We start from the raw sequence: 12,114 nt of genomic DNA on the forward strand, positions 1-12,114 counted from the left end.
AAACTTTGCTCATTTTAAACTGCATTTTTTGACCACTCTGCCCTCTACTCAACCATGCACGTTTCCTGTGCTTCGTGCAGGTGCACTTTAAATTCACAGGCATTTTCCTGCATTTGAAGTGTCAAACTTGCTAGAATTCAAGACTTGCACATTTTCTGCAGTCTCAAGCCAAAATCTAGACTTTTTTTAAAAACCTGTTTGGACTGAAGATTTTGCAATATGTTGGTTCAAACACATCTTTGGCAGGTGTATATTTGCATATATATCATGGTTCTGAGCCAAACCATCCCAGCACACAGCTGCCTGTAAACATCAGACAGCAGCTCAGCCACAGAGAGGGAGAAGCATGATTTTTTTTGGTCAGTGAGGGTGTATGTCTGCTCATCTTTGTTCTCAAAGTCAGTAGGAATAAGTGAATAAAAGGGTCTAATTTGTGCCATTTAACAAAATAAGTCTTGTAGGTTAGACTACTTTTATTTACCTGCCCCAGGGGTTGGTAAGTTGTACAAATTCACCAGACACTGCTCATAAATACTTGCATTTGGTTGGTGATGGGTGCTAGTGTCCCACCATGCTCCAAACCCTCTCTCTCAAAGAAATATATGTCCTCACTTAAGACGTGTGTGTGTCCCCACCAAACTTGAAAACTGGGACAAAAAACTCCCAGATTTCACCCCTAAATGTTGGCAGGCATGGAGATACCCATGTCTAAGCCTCTGACTGTGATCAACACCATTTCATCCTAAACAGATATGAAATGGTTAGTTAACACACAAGGCAGTTAGATAGCCTGTAGTTCTGAGAAAGGGAGGGGTCAAGATAGTTTGATTTTTCAAATGTGGTTTAACTGCAGAATGTTTGAAGTAGAAATGAACAAAGACAGATTTTAAACAGTTATTAATTTAGAAAGTAAATACGGGCCAGTCAATGCCTCCTAAAGCAGGCCCTGCTCCTTTAAATCCAAATACTCCTTTTTTTAAGTGTTTACATTTTGAGCTTATCACCTACATATGAAACTCATATTTCTATACAGCACAGTTCAGAAAAGATGCTTGAGTAAACAAGAAATTGAGCTGACGGATTACTTTCTGTGTAGACACTGCTGGCTTCATTGTGAGAATTACTGCCATTATAACTTCTGAGAGAGACAACATAGACGCATACATTTTTCTATGGAAACCTGTCCTACTGTATATTCCAGGAGAATATTTATACATTTAAACATAAGATGAGATGCATTCTAGGGCAAAAAAAAGACAAGTAAAACAGCGAATTTGCCATGGAGTATATTATATTAATCCAAAAAAGAGGAAAAAGAAATATTAGATATTCAAACATAGCTGCTGTTATTTAACTAAGCATTGATACCGCTTGATAACTGTGCTTCTGTAAGCTTAGACTGATTTAATTTTAGTTAGATGAACCCATAACAGTGACAGCTGACTGTATGAGATAATAAATGTCTGTTGATGTGTTTGGTGGGCATGAACCTTGACTTTCTAATTTTTAGTAAAAATAAGACAAAAATCAGAGCTAAATTGGCTTCCTGCCCAAACAGAGCCTGCATTTTCATTACACTGAAAAAAGATCTTTTAAAGGGGAAACTTTCAGTGAAATGTAATTATTTTGGTAGAAGTCTATTTGTGCCTTTGTAGAACTACATTATTGTCAGTATTTCTTCAGTTAATTACAGTAAGCAGATAACAGAAAAGTGCCCTGTCAAGTCTTTATTTATATATTTACTCCCCACAGATGTCCTTGGCTAATGGGATGAAGGGTTTGTTTATCTCTTGTGTCTTGTTTGTTGAAGCTGCTGGCAAGATTGCAAGAGAGGAGGGCAAGCATGACCTGGGCTCCATGCCTGAAGACGGCTTCCCTGACAGTCTGTGCATCCTGCCCACCGCAGTCGAGCTGGTCAGCAACCCTCACAGCAGCAGGTCAGAGCACAGCCCACACACTTAGCACAACCCTTCAGACTTTGTTTTAAAGGAACAAATGTGAGCAAGTGAAATGCACCCAATATTTAAAGCATTTACAGTGCTTAACAAATTTATTAGACCACCACCCAAAGTAAGTTTTATGCCACAGCTGCCCTAAATTAACAGCATTGGTAATTACCAAAATCACTTTTTATGTGTCTGCAATGGTTAATACACCAATATGTAGAAGCTCTTTAACCGAAATGATATTTTTAATGCTAAAATATAATTATTATTGTTATCCATGAATTTTCAAATTTACTGATTTACAATAAAATGAAAAAATAGTAACGCACATTATTATTTCTTGATTAATATGTCAAATTATAGTTATTTACTTGCATTCCTGAACAGAAAAATTCGTTTTAGTGGTTGAATGTTATGCTTGATTAATTTCTGACTTCTCAGAGAAGCCCAGTGAGCTGGCTCAAATTTGGGTATAAAAAGGTGAATTCAGTTTGAAATTCCTCATTCCTGTTCAAAATGGTAAAACGTGGAGAGCTCACTGAAAATGAAAGAGTCCGCATTAAAGCACTTCCTGATGCTGGATGGTCTCTGAGACAGGTGGTCTAATAAATTTGTTAAGCACTGTATATACAACAATTCTCTTTGTCTTTACTGAATTAAAGAGTTCATATTTATAGTTTTCTTGAATGTATTTACATTTTTGCACAGCTGCTACCTGTAATTTGCTTAATTTTTGTGACAGCCTTTGATTCATATTGTAATTCTGCCTTATTTGGACGTTTTTCTAAAATATGCTTCCGTCTATGCTGTCCCAGGATTAAATGTGTGTAGGCCGGCAAAGGACACAGCACCATGGTTTTCAGTAATTTATCTGGCAAGGCTGAAATTTCCTTTTGAATTATGTGCAGGTTACCTTAAAATCCATAAAGACTACTGGCCTAGTGTGCTTACTGTAATATTTTTTTGCTAGAAGACCTGTTTAACAAGTGTTGCTAAATGATTTAGTCATGAGTGACGACTTGAGAAGCAGCAAAAACTAGAGCACTTCTCTTCTTCAGAGTCTCCTGTAAGCCACGACTGTGGCAGTCCCAAGCTGTATCAGTTTAAACCATCAACACTGATGTGACAATCATTTAATTTTGTTGTTATTCTTTTTCATCTACACTCGGTACCCCATCATTACAAAGTCAAAACAGAATTTTAGAATCTTTTGCAAATCTATAAGAAACAAAAAACTGATTTCTCACATTGACACAAGTATTCAGAGCCTTTACAAAAACACTTGAAATTTAGCTCAGATGCCTCCAGTTTCTCTTGATCGATGGTAAATTAAATTGCTTGGACAGGATTTCAGTGGGCACACACCTCTCTATTGAAGGCCTCACAGCTGGCAAAGCATGTCAGAGCAAAAAACAACCCATGAGGTCAGAGGAACTGTCTGCAGATCTCAGAGACAGGATTGTTGACAGGCACAGATCTGAGGAAGGCTACAAAAAATCTGTTGCACTGAAGGTTCCCAAGAGCACAATGGCCTCCATAGTTTTCAAATGGAAGACGTTTTGCACAACCAGGACTCTTCTAAGAGCTGGTTGCCTGCCCAAACTGAGCAATCAGGAGAGAGAGGCCTTAGTAAGACAGGTGAACAAAAACCGTATGGTCATTCTGATAGATCTCCAGGGATCCTGTGTGGCGATGGGACAAGGTTTCAGAAGGACAACCATCACGGTAGCCCTCCACTGATCTGGGCTTTATGGCAGAGAGGCTAGATGGATCCCTCTACTCAGTGCAAAACACATGAATGCCCACTTTTAGTTTGCAAAAAACTTCAAATGGAAGCCAAGTGGGCTTTTCATGTGCAGAATCAAACTTGACGCATTTCAACAGACACGTGTGGCTCTGCAGCCAAGGTCAAGCTTGACGGCATCTCTTTTTCCTCAGCTTTTCACCCCTGGTATAACACCCAAAAACTATTAGTGGTTTTTCAGGCCCCTGGGACATCCACAGCATGACCAGGGGCTTGTGGCAACCCTACTACCCACTCTGACGATACCCTAGATCATGCCTACTCACCACATCCAACCCTTACTGTGCCCTACATGTGTGGACTTTATTTTTTCATCACATTATTTGCAGAGCGCCTGTGGATGGTGTCAGTTGCCTTTCTGTGTGGTGATAGTTTTGAAGTCCCCTCTTACCTTTCACAGGATTTAAACTATTGGACAGAGAGGTCAACTCCACAGCAGGAATATTTTTTCTATTTTTAAAAGATGTTTTGGAAAATCATAGGTACTCTGGTTCAGCTCAGCCCGGATTTTATATTCAGAGTTAAGGAACAGCTGCTAGGTAAAACATGACAGCATTAAAGGGGAACAGCAGGTCTGAAAAGTGTTTTTCACCTTCATTTAGCGCAGACTGAGGCTTAACAATTGATGCCTTTAGCAATCGCAGGTAGGGGGTCCTTTTCATGTAATTCAAGTAAAATGACATCAGCTGCCTGAAGAGACACCTATTACCTGGTTTATAACTTTTCTTCTGGAAGTTATTGAGACTTTAACAAGGTCAGCCTGTTTGCTGCTGGAGAATCAGTATTTAGTTTTGGTATAAAATTCACCAAAGAGTGGAGACATAAAGAGGCTTATGTTCATTTATTGAACCAGTTTTTTAATTTTTTTCACCTGAGTGTGTTTTATCCAATTTCACAGATCAACAAGTGCATGTGTGAGCCCGCTGGCCGACTGTGAAGCAGGTATGTGCAAATACAAGCAAAAATACATCACAAATCCCCCTTTTTTCAGCCTTTGCTGTGAGAAGTTCGAGCCCCAGGTATCAAATTAAAGTTTTAAAGCGATGTTAACAGTCCCTGGAAGCCTCTAAAGAAAATTTCCCATCATGTTTTAGCAGCCGAGTCACTTCAAACACATTCTATCACCTACTTAAATCTGTTTAACACCGCCATAAAACATAGTGCCACACACCGATGGGAACTCTCTCCTCAATCCCCGCAGGTCCTTCAGGAGATTGCATTCCTTTGAAACGGATTAAAACGGAGCCTCCAGATGGGGAAGTCGTTCAAGTGATGGTGCCAGGTAAGTGTGCACACGCTCAGGCAGCCATTAGCTTTGAAAACGGTCCACTTCTTAAAATATATAAAGTATCAGGAGATCTAGTGTTGCTGCATTATCAGTGACATATTACAGGACTCTGATACAATGCCAGAGTCTCACATTTATAAAGCCATGATGTCCTCAGCAAGACTTAAAAAGGATAGCTGGATTTTTGAAGTGGGGTTGTTTAAGGTATTTGTTAAGATCCAAAAAGCTGATTTTATCCAGTGTAGTGCCAGAAATAAGGACACCATACTGTTACTGTGACACTGCTGACATGTTTCATCCTCGCTCTGATATTGAATGTTTCACTTATGACTCCTTAAGTGGCTAAAATACTTGTTAATACAGCCCTGTGTGAAGCAGTACATGGCTTAGTTTCTGTGTCTTTGCTCCAACAGGCTGTACAAGTTTCAAACATTTGCTCAATACAATAAACAACTGTATCTTAAGTGAAGATACAGTGGATCTGAAAAGTACACACCCCTGACAAAATAACTGGACTGCCATGCATACCATGGTTGATGTATATTGTTATCTTTGTCATTTACCACATGCTTTTGGGAGAATTGATGCATGTCTTTGCAAAATGTAGCCAGGCTAGATGCTTTTACTCACAACAAAAGTCCTCCATCTTATCACCCAGCGCCACAGCAAAACATATTAAGGCTACAAAATCGCAACAAATATATGAACCCTGCTCTCACAGTGAATCATGGTGGTGGCAGCATTGTGGTTTTGGGGCTGTTTTTCTTCAGCTAGAAATGGAGTTTTAGTTGAGGTTTGGTGAGTTATAGAATTTAGAAATACCAGTCAGTTTTGCCACAGCCTTTCAGGCGTCAGCTCAAAATCCGAAGATGAACTTCACCTTTCAGCATCACAATGACCCAAAGTATTGAGGCGGTTTTAGACTGCATTGGTGAGATGCACATCCTGTCACGACACGGCTGGATTTTCATTGTGTTTGTAACAAGTTAGGGCTTTCAAACTGCCTGCTAGAGTACCATGCCTGATACACGTCTCATGCATGGAAAATCTAGAGAATAGAAGGCTTGCCCATTTTCTCCACATGCAGTTCTTGGCAAAAATAGACAGGAAATTGATAAAAATAGAGCCATATTTACCTTGCTTTAGCAAGTATGTACATCCACATTGGTAGAATGAGCCTCAAGTCTGTTTCTTGATCACCCTGCTGATGGACACAAGCGGAAGTGTGTCTGTTTATTTTTTAAGATTATTTTTGGGTTTTTGCCTTTATTAGATAGGACTAGAATTGGGCAGTGTATATTCTTAGTACCCTCAAACCCTCTCCAGATTTTACTGGGGTGTATAGTATTACCACCAGGTGTTAAAAAACTATGTTTTACAAGATCTCACTGGCATGCCCATGCAAGCACAGCTAGCAGAGCCTTGGTTTACTTAACTTATTCACAGTATCAGTAAATGAGTGGTTAAGCACATTCTTGCAAGTTGATAAGAGTAGGACGCACCTTTACTATGCACATTTTCTCATTAATGTGTCTTTATATTTCCTGTTAAAGATTAAAGCCATGGTGAAGAATTTGTCTTGCTGCATTCACACATGTAGCTTGTCCTGATGGAAATTTTCAAGAGTTTGCTTAAATGATGTCTAAACACACCAAAATACCGCAAATCTTGCTTGTTTCCCCAGAGCCGGGTACCAGTGGAGAGGAGCCGAACGACTCTGTAGCGGAGCCAGTCGCAGCTGCAGCGTGTCCATCTACAGCCTCACCCTCTGCTCCCCCTGCACCCCCTGCACCCCCTGCTCCCTCTGCTCCCCACCACCCGATGGAAAACCATGCAGGTAATGTTAGCCTTGTCCGCTCTTACCTCCTTTACACCTCCCTCTTCTCACTGCAGCTCTTCAAATGCAACTCAGCGCCCACCAATGCCACCCCCACTTTTTTAAAGGAACTAAGTAAGCTGCCACACATTTAATAATACTCCTCACATTTTTCTTCCACTCTCCTTAAACTCCCCAGCCACCTGTAGCTGCAACCCCCATCCTTAAGAACACCCACTCCCCTCATCTGTCCCGTAGTGCCTCTCTTCTCCCAGTCCTACAAATACAGCACCTAGCTCTAATCTGTAAAAGGCAGATTGCATCAGCTGCTACAATTTTTACAGACTCCATGGTGCCAGTTTTTAATCTTCCTCTTCTGCAAACTTATACCTTTGCCAATTTAATCTTTGAACGCTGATGCATGGTTCATTTTTACAGATCTGGAGTTGCACTTTTCCATAGTCCCACTGCCTCAACCAGTTAGAATTAGTTAATATGTTTGAGAGCCAGACTGCTCCTCAGAGATCCTTCAAATACTCCAAAATCCTCCCTCCATCTAACACAACATATAGGAGACTAGACCAAGCCATTTGAGTAGACTTCACTGTTACTTAACCACACTGCCCTCAGTTTAAGTCCGTCTAGTTAAAGTTTTATTGAAGTAGGATTTATGTGTTAAAACTCTTCGGGAATAAAAAAGACTTGAGCCCTTTAAAAGGCTAGAAATTGAACATTTGTGTCTGATCACAGTCACCAAAAGTGGTTGTGGTATCATAAAGAACAGCAGGCATAAAAATTAAATCTGTATGAAAGAGATGAAAACATAATTTAGGCAATTTTCAGTGGTTAAATAAAAGACTTTAACAATGAAAATGTGGAGTATACTCAATGCGGTCTTGGGCTTGGCATACAGTGCTCTCAGTAGGAGTTTTGTTTTATTTTGTTGATTTTATTGTGCTTTATTTAAGTTTCTTTTTCTTTCACAAATGACCTCTAAAGGAAACCAAATACAGGTAAGTGCAGTAAATGTCACATTTAGCATTATTTGCTGTTATTTTTTCCTTTATTTTGTAGTCTTTTGTTGCAAATGTAATCATTTTTAGAAAATAATAAAAGTAAATATGGGAAATTTTGTCCTATGCATTACCAAAACCGAAAGAATCTTGTCAATAGGGGATTTTGCCAAAATAAGGTGTGACCACCATTTATTATGCACTCTGAATTAATCTCTAAATAAGAGAGTTTACACATTACTTGTTTTCATTCCAATATGTACAAATGTATTGTAGGTTTTGATGTAAATATTATGAACATGGTGGCTCAACAGAGCCAGACTCAAACAGTTATTAGAATGTAGGACTTGTAAATGCCTCAAGGTTGGATTTACAGTTAAACCTAGTATTAAGTGTTACATTTTTGCCAATAATGCTTGATTATGAGCCAAAACATCACACTGCAAACATGTAGATAAGAGAGGACCGAAGGAATATGTTTTAAGTTTGCGGTCCCCAACCTTTTGTCTGCCGTGGACCGGTTTCATGAAAGACAACATTTTCATGGACTGGCTATTAATTTGTTGGGGGTGAATACGCATAAATAAAACGATACAAACAGCATTAAAACAAAGTGCAAAAAAACTACAACCCACCATCATGCTGAATCAGTGGGTGCACAAGAATCGCCTGTCCCAATACCTTGTATTTTAAGTAGAGCTCCTGGTATTGCCTTTGAATACAGATTTCTTTAACTTTGCATTTGTAGGCTCTACTTCTGTCCCCTCATGGATCCTTTTCCTCTTTGCAAAGAAGCTCTCCAATGACGTTTGCTTTTTACTCATTGAAGTAACTTGTAGGATTAGTTTTTGGGTGTCATGTGACCGGGACAGGGGTCTTGACTTGTCAAGAAGTCAAAAGGCTCAGACAGCTTGCATAACCGAAAAAATCTGGTCATTTTTCAAAATAAAATGTCTTTCATACTCTGATAGTAAATAAAATGAAAATAAAATAAGTTCAACTCAATATCCATTTTTGATGGCAGTGTCTGCTGTCAGTCTGCTTAAACAGCTGATTATTTATCTTTCAGTTTAAACATTTCCAGAAAGCCTGCACTTATGCATCCTTGCTCACTAGTTGTCAGATTTCTGCCCTTTCTTCTCGGTCCTCAGAGCAGTTTAAGATCTTAAGGAAGGTCGTATGGCTTGTCAGAAACTATTTCTGGTTGGACTAAGGATGGAGGACAGATCATTTGAGAGACTTGAGACATTTTTCTCCAGAATGCAGAATGGTTTAAAGCTTTCATGAGCAGAAAGTGACATTTGACCGCTTTCATACGTGACAGACAGATGAGAGGGGGATAACCAGCATGAATCTAGAACATAGGATTACACAGGGACTTCTGGTAAAGAGCTCTCTGGTAGAGAGCGAGGGGAGTTCGTTCACCATTTTAATGATCATGGTCAGCTATTGTAAACTCTAGTATACAGTATGTGTAAGATACATTAAGGAAATGCCACTTGCAAAATGCATGCACAGCATTGCATTTTGTCTGCAGTTCAGAAATGAAAAACTATGTATGTTTTCATTGCTGCAGCCATGCAGCACCTTCATGTTCTCTGTCAGACATGTCAGAAAATTTGAGTACATTACAAACTTTGTCTATCTGGTGTGAGTGCATCACAACAAACACTATGTCACGTGGTAATTCACATGTTATCAGAGGTCCACTGGTAATACTTACCTTGTGCAAAAAGTGCTAAAGTCAATAGTAAGGCATTTCTACCATCGTGAATATTTTTTTTCCAAAAAGTGGAAAAGATTGAGGTGTTTTTCCTTAGGATGACTACAGGCATGAGATCATCATTTGTATTCACAAACAAATGAGATGTGGCATGATAATGAATAATGTTTTGCTAAAAACTTAGAGAACTTTTCACATACTTACGATTTTTAAGCAGTAGTGTAGTATTCTGATTATTACCAGTGAAATCCTAACATTATGTATCATTGTTCCCTGGCTGCCATAGCTTCACATTTTAAAAGTGAAACAGCAAAGCCCAATTATTGCCTGAATTCATTATTTTCATCCTTTTTTTTTTTTACTGCTGATGAGTTCCTTATGTAGTCTTTTATACACAGCTCCCTGTACAGGAAGTAGGGAGTAGGTAATGAGTATCTATGGGCATAGGATGGGGATTTCATTATAACTCCTCTGTTTTGGTGTTAAGGGAGCTGTAAGTTTTGCATTACTGGCAGATTTTACTGCAGAGCTGTAGCTGTTTTTCAGGGGGCTTCAGACCAGCCACATCTGTACCTATTTGTCTGTTTCTCTGTCTTGCGGCAGCAGTTTCAATATTGATTGCCACAGCTTGCATTCAAAAGACAGCTTCAGTAGCTAGTGAGTGATGTCACCCAGGCATCATCTATACTCTATACAGTCAAAGGCCTTACCATGCGCAGTGTAGACAATTGTTAAACCACAACTGTAGTTTCTTCTTTTCCTTGATGACTTCAGTGATGTGTCACATATGTGAGTCTTTTGTTCTGTCAGTGTTTGAAATCATGTTTACTCTGCTAATGTGATTTATTTGACATTGCAGCTGAAGCTTTGTCCCCGAGCACGGCCTCGCAGAGCATAAGAAGATCCTCTGAAGGTATGGTGGACCGACTCATCCACTCCCAGCTAGATGAATTAAACCCTCTGATTTTTTTTACCATCATATTACTGTGTGAAAATGTTACTCTGTAAAGTGCCAGACAAGAATAATAGAAGCAGGTTAAAACTTTATTTTCCCAGGCAATTTTAGCTTCTGTGTCTTATTAGACCCATTTTACACCTTACTATTTGTCTTCTGTGTGTCCATTTATTTTGCTCTCTGGTGATAAATGCACCACAGAGTCTTTTTCATTACCAGGTCAGGGAGGGGCAGGTCAAATTTATCAAAATAAAGCTGTTGAGAGGAGGTCAGAGTTGTGAGGACTCCCACTGACCTCACATAAAAATACTCATTGAGTCTTTTCTTCTGTTTAGCGGGCAGTTTGGTGGAAGACATCGGTGAAATGATTCTTCAGCTTCGGAGACAAGTGGAGAGCATCTTCAGCATTAAGTTTTGTAAGTTATTCACATTCACACCGGGATATCAAGTGAGGTCAGGCACATTAATTTTGCACTGAAACTCTAATCTCTCCCTCATGTACACATCATTTAACAGTGAACAGGAAGTGAAGTGATGAGCTTTTATAGTCTTTTCTAATATCAATATTTCAACTTTGAAGTTTTATTTAATAATTGAATATAGTGGAGTTGGTCGGCTTAGCATGGGGCAAATAAGGAAGGAGGAAGAGGATGAATGCTAATTATATGTCAGATGATTTTTAGGAAAGTGCTGCCATGCTTAAGTTTATAGTGTGTTCTTAAAAGTATGATTTAATTTTGAAATGTCAGTTAAGATGTGGATGTAAGTGAGGAAATTTGGGCAATATGCTGAAATTTTGTCAATATTTCTTTTTTACCACTGGTAACCAACAGAAACTGATAGACAAAATACTTAAATTAATGGTTATAAACAGTTTAACACAGTCTTGGTCTTTTTCCTTTAGTTTTCTCATCATTTCTTTGGTATATAATTTCAAACTGAATCATGCAGAAAGTCATTATTTTTGTTATACAACTCTACAATGGGTTCAGAGTACACAATATTCACCCTCTGAGATGGACGTTGTATAAAACAAGAAAAGGCACAGGTTCTGAAAATTTAGATAACATTTGACCTGTAAAATTATAGCCAAGTACAGTTTTTTTCTTCTGGAAGCCCTCCATTGTGCAGTTCTAATGATGCTTTCCATGCCTCTGTAACACTTACAGCAGCTTCTCTAGACTCTCTAACTTGGGTGACTTTCCAGAGTCTTTAACCCTCTGAGCCCTAAGCTTTTTTTAACCATTTTGTCTCACCTGGACTTATTTTCTCATACAGCTTGTAAAACACCAGCCCTGTGGTGCACAATCAAGCTCAAAATGTTGTTTTTTAAGAAAATATGGGATTTAATTTTTAGGTTTTTGATGTGTATTGCTTTCTATACATACAGGTAAATCTCAAAAAATTAAAATATCATTAAAAAGTTCAATATTTTTTGTCACTCTTTTCTGAAAGTGAAACCCATATATTATATAGACTTGTTATACATAGAGTGAAATATTTCAAGCCTTTATTTCTTGAAATTTTGATGATTATGGCTTACAGAAATGAAAAGCCAAAATTCAGTGT

General features: G+C 38.7%; 1 protein-coding gene across 2 annotated transcripts in view; it reads left to right on the plus strand.

Annotated features, from left to right (window-relative positions):
* The window catches only part of gtf2ird1 (GTF2I repeat domain containing 1), a 59,800-nt gene that overhangs the window by 31,548 nt on the left and 16,138 nt on the right, over positions 1-12,114 (plus strand). For both annotated transcript variants that reach the window (XM_041801383.1, XM_041801382.1), the window contains exons 11-16: positions 1,811-1,937; positions 4,649-4,692; positions 4,952-5,032; positions 6,723-6,875; positions 10,450-10,503; positions 10,881-10,961. In XM_041801383.1, the coding sequence (XP_041657317.1) occupies positions 1,811-1,937; positions 4,649-4,692; positions 4,952-5,032; positions 6,723-6,875; positions 10,450-10,503; positions 10,881-10,961 (540 nt within the window). The remainder of the gene's footprint in view (positions 1-1,810; positions 1,938-4,648; positions 4,693-4,951; positions 5,033-6,722; positions 6,876-10,449; positions 10,504-10,880; positions 10,962-12,114) is intronic.

This window comes from Cheilinus undulatus, linkage group 12, assembly GCF_018320785.1.
Source record: "Cheilinus undulatus linkage group 12, ASM1832078v1, whole genome shotgun sequence".
Lineage (NCBI taxonomy): Eukaryota > Metazoa > Chordata > Actinopteri > Labriformes > Labridae > Cheilinus > Cheilinus undulatus.